We start from the raw sequence: 17,648 nt of genomic DNA, 5'->3' as shown, positions 1-17,648 counted from the left end.
TTATAATCAGTATTTTCATTCATTTCATTCGAACATTTTCTACAGATTATCAAATTTAAGTTTTGAAAAAATTTCATGTGGAATTCGAAACGATAATTATTTCCGTCAATGATTTTCATAATCATAATTGAAGGTAGTAATGAGATTTATTTTTCCTTGTTTCCCCCATTTTGTTTTTTGGCCATTACTTCGTAAATGTTGATCCGATTATAAATATCTTGGTACTGAAATACGTGGAATTTCATTGGCTATACTAAGTATCACAGCTAATGATATCGGTATTTCTGACTTGATTCCAACCCTCTGGAATACTTGATCCTGGAGAAAACAAGTCTCCCACATTTGGAGTCACATGATACCAATACAGAAAAAAATATGTTAAAATTGTTTCTATCATTGATTTATTTGCTTACTAAACTAGAAACAACAAGGTATCAACTGTTTTAATAAATCATACATACCCAGTTTTCAACAAACATCACTGAATGTCCCTATTATCACTGAATCAGTATTATAATATGACTTAATCGCTCCAAATACTATTCCATCCAAAGATTGTAATTTTTGAGAGGTGTGTGGTGGTAAAGTTGAAAGATGGATACATCTTTGCAGTAGTTCATAGAGTCAATGGTAATGTGTGACTCATGGTTCTCAAATATGATAAAACAAGAGCTGTCCTTGATGCATCTTACATGCTTATAAAAAAATTTCTGAAAAAGTAGAAAGTTTTGTCCAGATGGTCCACCATCTATCATTTGTTCCTGTCAGTTTGTACATGTTAATATAATAAATGGTGGAAGGTGGTTACCTACTGCATTCATAGCTCCACATACCGTAACAAGCTACCCACGTTCTCCAAATGTAACCTTAGACACTTATTTGAGAGCACAACATGCCACAATTTTTTTTTTGGCTTGAGAACCGTAGTAATTCCAGTTTCGTCTACGTTCCAAATTGGATCTGGACTACAATTATATCGCTGTAATAAAGTTTTCAAATTGTTAAAGAAATTTCCATTATTGTGTCTGTTGAAAGCTGTGACGAGAGACACACTTTTGGCTTCAGATACACTCAATGACAACTCTTTGTGACGATTACTAAAACCGTAGAACCAATCATGAAATGCTATTTCCTGTTCAATCCATTCTGGTGTTTTTTTTTCTATTTTCAGAAGCCTATTGAAATGCGAGGTCTCGTAAATTCTTAGAAGTTTATCCGTGGTACAACTTACTAGTCATTATTAAATAACTAACAAGTTCTGTCTCTTCTGTTGACGAAAAAATTTGTGACTGGCGATAGTTTGGAGTGTAGTCAATATTTTCAGTCGTAGCATTTTACTTCTTTGTAACATATTTTTTCAGTGTCATAACTGCTATTCCGTACCCTTTGGCAGTACCACGAATACTCTTACCCTCTATAACATCATTCACAGCCAACTCCAAGATTTCCTTATCGATCGGTATTCTTTTTCTTGCACCTACTTTTGTTTTATGTACTCTAGGCATATTTTATCCTGAAATTATTGAAAAATGAACATTAGGGGACACTTGATCTAGCGGGATCATATCTCCTTTAAGAACGTGTACCATGTGTACCCTAGCTATGTCGAGGTTATAAAAGTATTATTTTTAAATCTACTACTATCAACACTTTTCTATGCAACAGACGTTTAAACACATAAATAATGACTAGTTTGAAAGTGATACTCATCCAAAATAAATTTACTAATCAATCATTTAATCTAAATAAAAACCTACGAAAAATATTTTCCTGCAACACGAAACACACAATAATCCGCCATCTGCCTAACTGTCAAATTTGACAGGAGTACCAACTTTAGAAAGTTAGAACATTCCATAGACTACAAATGTTGCCACTCTAAAATTATGTAGTATCCACAAAAGCTCTGTAAATCCAGTATATCTAGTCTCCCGTAAGGAGCAAGTATCCCCAGTCTCCTATATAAGGTCCCTAAGGTACCTAAACAGAAAAGTGACGTTTCGAACCGATCTTCATAATATCAACATCAAATTCAGAGACTCTTCAACACCTCCCATTACCACAACTCAGCTATTCAAACGCTCTTTCAGGTACCAGATATCAACAGTATTCAATGCCATTCCTGAAATTTCAAAAATTTTCACCCTCTCAGTTTAAAATCAAATTGAAATCATATCGTTTTCAAAATCATTAACATGATGAACCTTTCACCATTCCGTCTTTCTATCTTCTTTTTTTTTTCTTCTATTATTTTTTATCTTCGATTGTTTCATTGCCAATAATTGTTTGCTTAGTTTTGAGTCAATACTTTTAGCTACATCGCCAGTCACTGATCTTTATTTATTTATTCATAAACTTATGTTAATGCTGTGCTACTTTAATTTACATGCAGATACTTTTTTAGGTTGAGCGTCAGAACATTTCAGCAATTATTTGCATACCTACGAAAATTGAACTTTGCCTTTTGCTATAACTTTATATATGCAAATGAAATTTATTACTGTAAAAAAATTGTGATTGTAGTAATAAAGACGTTCATTATTATTATTATTATTACCTACACGTTTCCCAAAAGTAAAGTAAAATTGAACATCCCCAGCAAATATGAGGGAGTCAAATACTCTTTTTCGTCTACCACTATATTTGAACTTGAAACTTCAGTTTCAACTTTCAGTGAAATAAATTTTTATGGTATATCACTTACCTTTCCACATTTTTTCAAGTACAGTGATGATAGTTCGATATGTAAGCAAAGTAATAAACCATAAAATAAATCAATACTCCAAAACAAAATTTAATCTTTTATTCAAATACTCACATATCAATTAACTAAATATGTTTTCAACCCGTACATAATCAAAAGTATCAAAAGACCAATGGACAATTTGCTTCTCCAATTGGCTAAAAAGCTGTAGATTGGATCATTATATGTTTTCAGTGGCTTTTTCTGTGTTCGTTGTGGCGGCCTACAAACAATGTGTATTTCAATATACAAATTGAGCATTCAGGTATGCAGTGAAGTCTTTCAAACTACGTTTATGGAAATTACTTTTGTATTGAAAGAAGATATCATCTCAAATTCCGTGATGTCTATGTTTGAAATCAGTACTAATAATGTGGAAGAAGTTACTGAATGATGGCAAAATATACAGGGTGTTCCAAATTAAGACGGCACCATTGCCAACTCTGTTATTATTAATGCTTTCAATTCGGTTGAATGGGCGAACTAGTATTTAATGGCCTTCTGGGTGCCAGAAATAAAACAAAAATTGACTGTCGGGATTTGAACTCGTGAAACCCGTGATCATAATGTCGTTCCACTCACTTGACACCACTGAGCTATTTGGTATTGATTCACAAAACGATAATTTTCATCTTTAGACCATTCCACTAGCCGTATTTATTTTGTGTATCAAAATATGTCTGCTATAATGTGCGGAACAGAAAATACTGGAGCGTCATATTAATGGTGTTGGAAAAAAATGTGTTCGATAAAACAGAATTATTATGAGTAATCAAGTTGCCTTGAAACTTTCTTGAAATACTATTTGTCAAATTTTCTCATCATGACAATATCATCAATTATTATAACTGTCAACTTCTGTTCGACTATTTTTCGAAATGCCGTTTTTCCATCTAGAAAAATGTGATAAGTTAGAATCCTATTTGGTTTGCCAGAGCACTCCAACACTACATCAATTAATTCCCCGATCGTGAATTACCTAATCTGCGTTTTTTTGCTGTGTTTCATCGTCGATTCGGGGACAATTGAAAAGTTTTTGAGAAGAGGAGAACTAAAAAACGTTTGGTAATATATGAAGATACATAAATTGACGTTTGAGCCTACTTTGAGGTAAATCCAAAAAATTCCATTGCAGAATTATCTAAAGAAATAGATGTTCCGTCGTCTTTTATTCAACGAGTTCTGAAGAAACATAAGGTTTCTCCTATTGAGTTCAGACCAGTGCTAACACTAGAACCTGGTGACCCTGAGAGACGACTGAGGTTTTGTCGGTGGTTTATGAATAAATGCAGACAAGATCCAAACCTCTATAGAAATATTATATGGAGCGATGAGGCTAATTTTTCAAATCGTGGGATGTATAATAGAAAGAATGTTCATTATTGGGGTAGACATAACCTATTTCTAGGCCATCCCCACAATCCGCAAAGACGATTTAATATTAATTTTTGGTTTGGTCTATTCAGAGGCAGAATTATCGGTCCATTTTTCTACCATGGTTTTTTGAACGGACCTCGTTACATTGATTTATTAACTAGAGTGTTGGAAGAGTTTTTCGATGATTTTGATCTGAAGGCTCTGGTCAGATGATTTATTTTCAGAAAGGATGGAGTGCCAGCACATAATTTCAGTGACGTGAAAATATGTTGCGAGAATGTTTTGGAAACGGATGGATTGCTACAAATGGTCCTGTTAAGTAACCTCTTCGTTCACCAGAAATGACATCTCTAAATTTTTATTTTTGGGAATTTCTAAAGAAATGAGGAGTACGAAATGACACATAATAATGTAGATGAACTGAAAAACTACATTGAAACTATAATTGATAGAATTGATGGCCGAATTGTGTTGAAAGCAACACCTAGTGTCAAGAGAAGCGCCCAAATATGTGTTCAACAAAAAGGCGGTATTTTTGAATATATACTCGATATTTCATAGCTTTTCATTCGCCAAAACAAAACATTTTTTGAAGCAGTGAAAGAAAGAAATATTTCCACATTAGTCGCTCATTTTCAACTTTAGGAAGAGAGGTAATATGGGCTTTGTTGGTGAGAGTGTTATTATGAATCGAAATGCATGGTAAAATATCATTTTATGAAATAATTTGAAAACGCGATTGTAATTTTTTTTTGTTTTTGGCATCGAGAAAGCCATTGAAAATGCTATTAGTTTGCCTATTTAACCGAATTCGTAGCGTCAATAATAACGGATTTGGTAATGGTGCCGACTTAATTTGCAACACCCTGTATATTAAACGAGGCTCAAGAATCACATACCTGGAATGAAACGCACTAATTGGTTCGTATTTCATATCTTTTGAAAACATTTTTTCCTCACCAGACCACAGGTTTCGCTAACCAAGTTAGTTTCATTGGGATATGATGTCAAATTCTGATGATGCTAACTCGGTCAGCAAAATGCTCTTCGAAAGAAAGTATCTTGGTTTTGGTTAGGAAAAACTGATTTGAATAGGTTCATTTCCGCAGGAGGTTCCAAATTCTAGCAATCGTAATTAAAAAAATCTTTTTTGGATTCAACCTCATCTACCTTCTATTTTTGCCGTTTTATGTAATAAATCCGTATCTAATTCTTTCGTAAAAATATGACTAAATACCTCTCTTCGAAATGGTAACTTTCAGATCGATTCTTCTATTACATTGAATGAAAATAATGCTTTAAATAAAGAAGTTGAATGAGAGATATCATGTCATCATTATCATCTAAGAAACCACGCATACCTGAGAAACATATAATCATCTGCGGTTAAGACAGAAGGGCGCAGATCGCAAAGAACTTCTAAGGCTGCTCTTATGCCGGAGTGAACTGCTCCTGCCATTTGTCCAAACCATTCATTAGACGTTTCGGCCCCTGCCCAATGAATCCTGGAATGGTTATTAGACACCATCAAATTCAATTAATTTTTCATGTCAGAAACTATTTTAGAATGATAAATAAAAGCGGATTGTTCTTCGACAACCAGTTGAAAATTTTCAACATTTATAGTCGTATGTGGCCTTTGGTTGCAAACTTGATTCTACAGAAGTAGTATGGTATGAACGATTAACGTCTGATTTTATTAAAAAAACCGAACATATGTTCTGTTGAAACCAGAGCCTATATAAAAGGCATTCGCAACCCAAAAAACGATAGATGCGTACCACGCACATTTGCATCTCATGGATAAAATAAACAAACCTCCTCACACTGTCAATCAGACTCAACAGCAATCGGCTGACGAAATTCATTGTTTCAGATATATCGCTACCTCAGGATAATGTTATTATCTACTGAGGCTTTGGCTAAATCTTGGTGACACTCTAGTACTAGCCCTGAGGTAACATGTTGTCTGTTTAAAGCTAATAGGACTAATAGGTCTGCTGTCAGTGCAGATTGTTAAGTTTTTGCCAGAAATTCCTTTTCTGTTTATTTCTTTTGCGGCGATTGAGATACCAACCAGTTCTGTTTGTACCACGCTGGTATTTTTCCCATTGCCCTAAGTAGGCTTAGTGATCTGGAGTACACTCCTCATCCAAAGCGTTCTTTGGTTTTTGAGCCGTCTGTGTATATGCGTATCGCATTTGTAGCATCTGACTCTGTGTTCAGTTTTATTTGTATTTCATAAGGTTTATTAAACACAAACCTGATTTTAATTGCATCACTGTTTGCCTGCAACAGACGTTGCGCAGTAAGCGCTTCTCGCCATAGGCACAGCCTCAATTGACTGGATTGACCCATTCCTACTTCGAGGGGTTTATACCAGCCATGCGCAATCGTATCATGGCCTTTAACGCAACCTCCTTAACGTACAGGTCAAGAGGGGCCAGACCCGTAATTGATTCCATTGCCGCGGTTGGTGTTGTTCTTGTGGCTCCTGTGATGTTTAAACAAGCCAGTCGTTGTATTTGATATAATTTTTGGATGGCCGTTGCTTGTAGAACTTTCGGTCCCCATGTAATGGCTCCGTACGTTAATATAGGTCTTATTATTGCAGTGTAGATCCAGGTGACCACACGGACCCTATGCGCGTCCCACTGTCCTCCGACATTGCTCTTTTTGCTCTACTCTGTAGGTGAGAGTTCCATATTAGCTTCCTGTAGAGGATAGTACCAAGATATTTCACCTCTTCAGAGAAGTTCAGTTTGCTTTTGAAGATTTCAGGGAGTTTTAAGACCGATAAACTTCTTTTCCTGGTGAAAATTACCATCTTAGTCTTCTTGGGATTGATCGACAGTGAGTGTTCCTTACAGCATTTTTTTATTAATTTGAGCCCATCCTGCGCTATCATATCACACAGTGTGTTCACAAATTTGACGGTCTGCAAGATAACTATGTCATCTGCTTATGCAATTGTGTAGAATCCATTATTGATGAGGTGATTATTCAGGGTATCCAGTATCCAGAACTATGTTCCAGAGAAGGGATGATAAGACTCTTCCCTGTGGATATCCCCTCATGACCAGTACTCTCACTGTGATGTCTTCTACATTGATACTCATTACTCTACTAGAGAGCATCTTGAGTATCCATTCTTCTTGTACCAGGGGTATATTCCTGAAGTGTAGTTGCTGGGTAATTGTTGGAAAGGTTGGTTTATCAAACGCTTCCTCGATAATTGGCGTGAAGTTATCCACAGATTTCTGGCCACACATGCCGACGTAGAGGAAAATAAAAATCTGTGGTTGGGATACAAAATTAATAGCACCCGTACTAATATCTGTGGCTGGAAATACCTATTCACTATAGGTTGAACGTGAAATTATTAAGACTATTTGGTGTTCAACATTTTTCTAGAGTCTTGAGTAGATTAAGGCGTTGATAATCCTTTTCTCATCAACAATACAGATTCAGGGAAAAATTAAAATTGAAAATATTAGACTTACTTTCCAATACCCTATATAGAAATGATATCCGATGATGTGCGTTAATCAAAATCACACAACTTCCATAGTTTCTTGGGAAGATCAACTTGGTGATAACAGTTTTCTTGTCATCTAAACAGATTTCGAAAAAGAAATTGTTGAAACAATCAGACTAATTTTTTGAGATTCCTTGTATTCATGAAAACCACACAACTCATAGAATCTTGAATAGATCAACACAGTGAAAACCGTTATCTTGTTACCCATACAGATTTCGAAAATAAAATTGTTGAAACGATCAGACCAACTTTTTGAACCCCGTGAAGAATTGAAACCAGATAATGTGCGTGCATAAAAATAGCATGAGTCTTATGGAATCTTGGGTAGATTGACGTAGTGATAACAATTTTCTTGTCACCCGAACAGATTTCGAAAACAAAAATGTTGAAACAATCAGACTCATTTTTTGAGATTCCTTGTAGAATTGGAACCAGAAGATGTGCGTTCATGAAAATTACACAACTGTTATAGAATCTTAGGTAGATCGATATAGTGAAAACCGTTTTCTTGTCACCCATACAAATTTCGAGAAAAAAATTGTTGCAATAATCAGACTCACTTTTTAAAACACCTTGTAGAATTGAAAATAGAAAATGTGCGTTCATGAAAATCACACAACTGTTATAGAATCTTGGGTAGATCGATAAAGTGAAAACTGTTTTCTTGTCCCCCATATAGATTTCGAGAAAAAAATTGTTGCAACAATCAGGCTCACTTTTTAAAGCACCTTGTAGAATTGGAACTAGAAGATGTGCGTTCATGAAAATTACATAAATGTTATAGAATCTTGGGTAAATCGATATAGTGTAAACCGTTTCCTTGTCACCCATACAGATTTCCAGGAAAAAATTTTGAAACAATCAGACTCACTTTTTAAAACACCTTGTAAAATTGGAACTAGAAGATGTGCGTTCATGAAAATTACACAAATGTTATAGAATTTTGGGTAGATCGATATAGTGTAAACCGTTTCCTTGTCACCCATACAGATTTCCAGGAAAAAATATTGACACGATCAGACTCACTTTTTAAAACACCTTGTAAAATTGTAACTAGAAGATGTGCGTTCATGAAAATTACACAAATGTTATAGAATTTTGGGTAGATCGATATAGTGTAAACCGTTTCCTTGTCATCCATACAGATTTCCAGGAAAAAATTTTGAAACAATCAGACTCACTTTTTAAAACACCTTGTAAAATTGGAACTAGAAGATGTGCGTTCATGAAAATTACACAAATGTTATAGAATTTTGGGTAGATCGATATAGTGTAAACCGTTTCCTTGTCACCCATACAGATTTCCAGGAAAAAATTTTGAAACAATCAGACTCACTTTTTGAAACACCTTGTAAAATTGGAACTAGAAGATGTGCGTTCATGAAAATTACACAAATGTTATAGAATTTTGGGTAGATCGATATAGTGTAAACCGTTTCCTTGTCACCCATACAGATTTCCAGGAAAAAATATTGACACGATCAGACTCACTTTTTAAAACACCTTGTAAAATTGGAACTAGAAGATGTGCGTTCATGAAAATTACATAAATGTTATAGAATCTTGGGTAAATCGATATAGTGTAAACCGTTTCCTTGTCACCCATACAGATTTCCAGGAAAAAATTTTGAAACAATCAGACTCACTTTTTAAAACACCTTGTAAAATTGAAACTAGAAGATGTGCGTTCATGAAAATTACACAAATGTTATATAGTGTAAACCGTTTCCTTGTCACCCATACAGATTTCCAGGAAAAAATATTGACACGATCAGACTCACTTTTTAAAACACCTTGTAAAATTGGAACTAGAAGATGTGCGTTCATAAAAATTACACAAATGTTATAGAATTTTGAGTAGATCGATATAGTGTAAACCGTTTCCTTGTCACCCATACAGATTTCCAGGAAAAAATATTGACACGATCAGACTCACTTTTTAAAACACCTTGTAAAATTGGAACTAGAAGATGTGCGTTCATGAAAATTACATAAATGTTATAGAATCTTGGGTAAATCGATATAGTGTTGACCGTTTCCTTGTCACCCATACAGATTTCCAGGAAAAAATTTTGAAACAATCAGACTCACTTTTTAAAACACCTTGTAAAATTGGAACTAGAAGATGTGCGTTCATGAAAATTACACAAATGTTATATAGTGTAAACCGTTTCCTTGTCACCCATACAGATTTCCAGGAAAAAATTTTGAAACAATCAGACTCACTTTTTAAAACACCTTGTAAAATTGGAACTAGAAGATGTGCGTTCATGAAAATTACATAAATGTTATAGAATCTTGGGTAAATCGATATAGTGTTGACCGTTTCCTTGTCACCCATACAGATTTCCAGGAAAAAATTTTGAAACAATCAGACTCACTTTTTAAAACACCTTGTAAAATTGGAACTAGAAGATGTGCGTTCATGAAAATTACACAAATGTTATATAGTGTAAACCGTTTCCTTGTCACCCATACAGATTTCCAGGAAAAAATATTGACACGATCAGACTCACTTTTTAAAACACCTTGTAAAATTGGAACTAGAAGATGTGCGTTCATGAAAATTACACAAATGTTATAGAATTTTGGGTAGATCGATATAGTGTAAACCGTTTCCTTGTCACCCATACAGATTTCCAGGAAAAAATATTGACACGATCAGACTCACTTTTTAAAACACCTTGTAAAATTGGAACTAGAAGATGTGCGTTCATGAAAATTACATAAATGTTATAGAATCTTGGGTAAATCGATATAGTGTTGACCGTTTCCTTGTCACCCATACAGATTTCCAGGAAAAAATTTTGAAACAATCAGACTCACTTTTTAAAACACCTTGTAAAATTGGAACTAGAAGATGTGCGTTCATGAAAATTACACAAAGGTTATAGAATTTTGGGTAGATCGATATAGTGTAAACCGTTTCCTTGTCACCCATACAGATTTCCAGGAAAAAATATTGACACGATCAGACTCACTTTTTAAAACACCTTGTAAAATTGTAACTAGAAGATGTGCGTTCATGAAAATTACACAAATGTTATAGAATTTTGGGTAGATCGATATAGTGTAAACCGTTTCCTTGTCACGCATACAGATTTCCAGGAAAAAATATTGACACGATCAGACTCACTTTTTAAAACACCTTGTAAAATTGGAACTAGAAGATGTGCGTTCATGAAAATTACACAAATGTTATATAGTGTAAACCGTTTCCTTGTCACCCATACAGATTTCCAGGGAAAAATATTGACACGATCAGACTCACTTTTTAAAACACCTCGTAAAATTGGAACTAGAAGATGTGCGTTCATGAAAATTACACAACTGTTATAGAATCTTGGGTAGATCGATATGGTGTAAACAGTTTTCTTGTCACCCATACAGATTTCGAGAGAAAAATTGTTGCAACAATCGATTCACTTTTTAAAACACCTTGTAGAATTGTAAATAGAAGATGTGCGTTCATGAAAATTACACAACTGTTATAGAATCTTGGGTAGATCGATATGGTGTAAATCGTTTTCTTGTCACCCATACAGATTTCCAGAAATAAACATTGAAACAATCAGACTCACTTTTTAAAACACCTTGTAAAATTGGAACTAGAAGATGTGCGTTCATGAAAATTACACAACTGTTATAGAATCTAGGGTAGATTGATATAGTGAAAACCGTTTTCTTGTCACCCATACAGATTTTGATAAAAAAAATTGTTGCATCATATTTTGACTCTGTAAATCTGTGTGGGTAACAAGAAAACGATTTTCACTATATCGATTCACCCAAGATTCTATAAGAGCTGTGTTATTTTCATGAACTAATAACATATGGTTTCAATTCTACAAGGTGTTTTAAAAAGTGAGCCTGATTGTTGCAATAATTTTTTTCTCGAAATCTGTATGGGTGACAAGAAAACGGTTTACACCATATCGATCTTCCCAAGATTCTATAACAGTTGTGTAATATTCATGAACGCACATCTTCTATTTACAATTCTACAAGGTGTTTTGAAAAGTGAGTCTGATTGTTTCAATATTTTTTTCTGGAAATCTGTGTGGGTGACAAGAAAACGGTTTACACTATATGGATCTACCCAAGATTCTATAACAGTTGTGTAATTTTCATGAACGCACATCTTCTATTTACAATTTTACAAGGTGTTTTAAAAAGTGAGTCTGATTGTTGCAACAATTTTTTTCTCGAAATCTGTATGGGTGACAAGAAAACGGTTTGCACCATATCGATCTACCCAAGATTCTATAACAGTTGTGTAATTTTCATTAACGCACATCTTCTAGTTCCAATTTTACAAGGTGTTCTAAAAACTGAGTCTGATTGTTTCATTATTTTTTCCTGGAAATCTGTATGGGTGACAAGAAAACAGTTTCCACTATATCGATCTACCCAAGATTCTATAACGTTTGTGTAATTTTCATGAACGCACATCTTCTATTTCCAATTCTACAAGGTGCTTTAAAAAGTGAGTCTGATTGTTGCAACAATTTTTCTCTCAAAATCTGTATGGGTGACAAGAAAACGGTTTTCACTATATCAATCAACCCAAGATTCTATAACAGTTGTGCAATTTTCATGAACGCACATCTTCTATTTACAATTCCACAAGGTGTTTTAAAAAGTGAGTCTGATTGTTGCAATAATTTTTTTCTCGAAATCTGTATGGGTGACAAGAAAACGGTTTACACCATATCGATCTTCCCAAGATTCTATAACAGTTGTGTAATATTCATGAACGCACATCTTCTATTTACAATTCTACAAGGTGTTTTAAAAAGTGAGTCTGATTGTTTCAATATTTTTTTCTGGAAATCTGTGTGGGTGACAAGAAAACGGTTTACACTATATGGATCTACCCAAGATTCTATAACAGTTGTGTAATTTTCATGAACGCACATCTTCTATTTACAATTCTACAAGGCGTTTTAAAAAGTGAGTCTGATTGTTGCAACAATTTTTTTCTCGAAATCTGTATGGGTGACAAGAAAACGGTTTGCATCATATCGATCTACCCAAGATTCTATAACAGTTGTGTAATTTTCATGAACGCACATCTTCTATTTACAATTTTACAAGGTGTTTTAAAAAGTGAGTCTGATTGTTGCAACAATTTTTTTCTCGAAATCTGTATGGGTGACAAGAAAACGGTTTGCACCATATCGATCTACCCAAGATTCTATAACAGTTGTGTAATTTTCATGAACGCACATCTTCTAGTTCCAATTTTACAAGGTGTTCTAAAAAGTGAGTCTGATTGTTTCAATATTTTTTCCTGGAAATCTGTATGGGTGACAAGAAAACAGTTTCCACTATATCGATCTACCCAAGATTCTATAACGTTTGTGTAATTTTCATGAACGCACATCTTCTATTTCCAATTCTACAAGGTGCTTTAAAAAGTGAGTCTGATTGTTTCATTATTTTTTCCTGGAAATCTGTATGGGTGACAAGAAAACAGTTTTCACTCTATCAATCTACCCAAGATTCTATAACAGTTGTGTTATTTTCATGAACGCACATCTTCTATTTACAATTCTACAAGGTGTTTTAAAAAGTGAGTCTGATTGTTGCAACAATTTTTTTCTCGAAATCTGTATGGGTGACAAGAAAACGGATTTCACTATATCGATCTACCTTAGATTCTATAACAGTTGTGTAATTTTCATGAACGCACATCTTCTGGTTCCAATTCTACAAGGAATCTCAAAAAATGAGTCTGATTGTTTCAACATTTTTGTTTTCGAAATCTCTTCGGGTGACAAGAAAATTGTTATCACTACGTCAATCTACCCAAGATTCCATAAGACTCATGCGATTTTTATGCACGCACATTATCTGGTTTCAATTCTACAAGGGGTTTAAAAAGTTGGTCTGATCGTTTCAACAATTTTATTTTCGAAATCTGTATGGGTAACAAGATAACGGTTTTTACTGTGTTGATCTATTCAAGATTCTTTAAGAGTTGTGTGGTTTTCATGAATACAAGGAATCTCAAAAAATGAGTCAGATTGTTTCAACAATTTCTTTTTCGAAATCTGTTTAGATGACAAGAAAACTGTTGTCACCAAGTTGATCTTCTCAAGAAACTATGGAAGTTGTGTGATTTTGATTGACGCACATCATCGGATATCATTTCTATATAGGATATTGGAAAGTAAGTCTAATATTTTCAATTTTATTTTTCACTGAATCTGTATTGTTGATGAGAAAAGGATTATCAACGCCTTAATCTACTCAAGACTATAAAAATGTTGAACACCAAATAGTCTTAATAATTTCACGTTCAACCTATAGTGAATAGGTATTTCCAGCCACAGATATTAGTACGGGTGCTAATAATTTTGTATCCCAACCACAGATTTTTATTGTCCTCTACGTCGGCATGTGTGGCCAGAAATCTGTGGATAACTTCACGCCAATTCCTCGATATCTATGAATATACCCAGGATGGATTCTTTGTTGTCCAATGATCTCTCGATTCTGCCAACCACATGGTGAAGAACCGAATCAGTAGACCTTCCCGAATTATATGCATACTGATTTGGATGAAGTGGGTTGTACACCGCTCACATAGCCTCTCCATAGTTTTTAAGAAGAACGATGTGAAACTAATTGGTCGGAATGCTTTTGGTAAGGTGTAGTCCATCCTACCTGGTTTGGGTATAAATACTACTCGTACTTCTCTACACTTACTGGGAATATACCTCAGAGCTAAAGAGGCTCTGAATATTCCAACTAGGTGCGGCATTAGAATATCCAGTCCCCATTGAAGTAGGGCTGGTCTTATACCGTCAGGTCCTGGTGACTTGAAGAGGGAAAAGCCCGATATGGCGCATCTTATCTTGTCGTCTTCAGTTACTGCACTAGCAGATTATCAGTCGTATTGTGAGGGTGTTGTTGGTACTTCCGTCCAGTTCGTCTTTCCAGGAAAGACGTATACGATATTTTAAAATGTCAAGTACTGATATAGCTTGAAAAACTGCTAATTTGTGTTCCTATACTCTACCTAAAAAAAGACCAAAAAAACTACACCTCAATATTAATGAAAAAAATTGTAATTATGAACATATACAAAAATCAAATTAAAGCAAATCCTTTATTGCCCGTTGATGAAATCGTGATAAAAGTAGAAAACATTGCTTGAGTGTCTCTCCTTCAAGTGTCTATGAAGTTATGAGAGGATATAAAGAGAAACATTCTTTTTCGACTCCAAAACCATGAAAATTATGTCATGGAATAAATTTAATCTACTTATGTCATCGATGACATCGTAATAACATTCATTCGCCAGTTTGATTGAATCCCAGCCAAAAAATTTAATTGAATGCATTGTGTCTTATAAAGTTATCCAGATTGGTACTGAAGAGCCCCTAAGGCAAGTGTCTTACGGCGAAACATCGATGTCCACCAGTGAGGATGACAGTGTTCCATGTATGTGAAATTTTTACCTTTCATTTAGTATATTCAGTGGAAATTCTGTGAATGATATCTGATTTAATTCCATATCGAATGTTTGGAATACAAACTAAGTAGAGAAAAGTGTTTTCTGTGTTCATGTAAAAATATTTGTTTCGAAAGAATGTTTCTTTCGTGTAATTCAATGTTTATATGAAAGTAACTGTTTCAGGAAGGTTTTTTTCTTCCAGATTGTGTCTGAAAGTTACTTTTTTTGCATAATCTACACATCTATGTATAAAGTTACTTCTTTCAAAATCGATTACTTCCTTCCTTTCTTCGGAAGATTCCCACATTTTTCTGTATCAAGATAAAGTAGTAAAAAGCGGAAAACTTGTTTTCCCAGAAAAAGTTTCATTCAACAAATAAACGAATAAAAAAGTATGTGATTTTTATTTAAAAATAATATCAATATTCTAAGATAAAAACATTAAGATGTATATGTTACATCACCATTAATTGAACGGATTGCAAATGTATTTCTGTGTCAGTTGAAACTTTTGATAATGATAAACTCAATGTTCTTACGTTACCTTCTATTGACTTGTTCGATGTCATGAACAAGCTTATTATTTCCTTCTTTCCAACAGAACATTCGGCTTGAACGATTATGCCACGACCTCTCATAATATTCGACAGGATTCAATGCTTCTTTTCCAAAATATTCACTCAGCTGTTTTAGAATACGCCTCTTATAAATAGGAAGCTGAAAAAAACCGTAATGGTCTGTACTCGTACATTCAATGATCCAATAGATCATCCAAACTCAATGATCATATAGAATCGTCTAAGTCATAAATGTTATTTTCAATGAATATCATCATGTCAAATAAATTATTCAAGTGCGGGAAGTAATTTTTGAAACATTCTAATGATTATGTTTTCAACGTTATTTTCATTTGTATTGCATATTATTGTATTTGCACATTTATTTCGAATATCATTCAGTTCAGTTAAACATTTATAGTATAGTCGAAGTAAACGATATTGTGCACTCTTAAAGTTTGCAGCACTCTCAAAAGCCACATGAACCAATAGATAGAAATGAACCGGCACGGAACTAGTACACATGGACTGTAGACTTGGCGGTTCGTATTGGATAATTTTTGCTAATCGAGTTTTATGATTGTCTGAAGAGACATAAAATTTAATTTGAAGTCATGTTACGGTGACGAATAGAAATCGGGAATGTGGGGATGGTTATCGCCGTCGTGTTCAGTTCAAGAGCTGATCGCGATTTGAGTATTGAAATTCGATATTGGTGCAGTTATGATTGTTATCTGTTCAAAAGGAGGCGTCCTTGGACAAGTACTAATAGTAATAACGAGTGTGATAACAACGCAGATTTTTTCCAGTGTAGTGATTCCAATAGCGATGGTGAACAATGCAAAAAAGAGATACCAGTGAATAAATAAGATTCGGATGCATTTTAATATTGAAACACAAATAGAATGTTTCAATGTATATGAGAATCTACATCTCAAGGGAAACAAACTCACCAGCAACATCAGAATTGACATAAATTCATTTCTCAACTGTACGTAAAATAGTCTAAAACAAACCTTATGAACGCAAAACGCGATGTGATACAGGATTACCAAAACCTTTAGATGTTCATCTACAACTGAAAGCATAAGGAAGAAATTAAATACTTCTAGCCATAACGTGATCTGCTGTGACAAAACTCTTCAGAATTAGATAAAGACACTAGGATTTGGATTCAAAATGATGAACAAACTGTCAAGCAGTTATGGAAATCAGAAGAATAGTGGAATTGCGTAACAAATACTTAGAACAAATAACTAAATATGAACAAGAAAAACGGCAAATTTTCAATTTGGACGAAACTTGGTATGACACTCACGACACAGGTACGAAAGGATAGATTGATGGTTCGAGAATGTGTACGCCTAACATGCCTGCAAAGTAAGGATCACGACTAATCATTGTGCATTGCGGAGGAAGTAAAGGATTGGTTCCGAATTCTTTGAAATTATGTGGAAAAAATATGAGGACTGCAATGTTGACTATCATAAGAACATGGAAGCTAATATTTTCGAGAAATGGTTTGAAGACACTTCGATCTCAAATTTGGATGCGAATGGTGTAATAATTCTCAAAAATGCTTACTATCATTCGCGACAGCTCATCAAAGTACCGAATAAAATTCCGAGGAAAGATGAAATACAAAGTTTTTTATTGGATAACAATTTGTATTTTGAAGATTACTATACCAAAAACCATCTATTTGAAGTTTTACAGACAAGATTTTTTATTGCAGACAAAAACATTTGAAAAATTGTATGCTTGAGAGTATTCTGAAAAGTATGGACATATTCTAAGACTTCCCCCCTGTTTTAAATCCCATCGAGTTGATTTGGGGAAAATTGAAACAAAGCATCAGGCGTAAAAATAATTTTCCAAAATTTGATAAGAAGGTAATAGAAAACTGGCAGAAAAGCATGTAAAAAGTAATTTTAGTTGAAAAAGGATATGGAGATTGGACACTTC

The 17,648-nt window shown here is 34.2% G+C and overlaps 1 protein-coding gene across 2 annotated transcripts in view; it reads right to left on the bottom strand.

The window, feature by feature from the left end:
- Positions 1–2,789: 2,789 nt before the first annotated feature.
- The window catches only part of shps (putative monoamine oxidase sheepish), a 35,774-nt gene continuing 20,915 nt past the window's right edge, over positions 2,790–17,648 (bottom strand). Inside the window, exons 8-10 of one of the 2 annotated variants that reach the window (XM_023161376.2) lie at positions 15,671–15,843; positions 5,482–5,625; positions 2,790–2,966 (exon numbers count right to left, since the gene is read on the bottom strand). In XM_023161376.2, the coding sequence (XP_023017144.2) occupies positions 2,822–2,966; positions 5,482–5,625; positions 15,671–15,843 (462 nt within the window). In that variant the 3' untranslated portion in view covers positions 2,790–2,821. The remainder of the gene's footprint in view (positions 2,967–5,481; positions 5,626–15,670; positions 15,844–17,648) is intronic. The other variant, XM_023161377.2, reaches the window with a different exon arrangement.

Source organism: Leptinotarsa decemlineata, unplaced genomic scaffold, assembly GCF_025532065.1.
Source record: "Leptinotarsa decemlineata unplaced genomic scaffold, Ldec_3_MD MMD2_tig00026282_RagTag_RagTag, whole genome shotgun sequence".
In the NCBI taxonomy this organism is placed as follows: Eukaryota; Metazoa; Arthropoda; class Insecta; order Coleoptera; family Chrysomelidae; genus Leptinotarsa; species Leptinotarsa decemlineata.
This window is presented reverse-complemented; position numbering and strand designations above follow the sequence as displayed.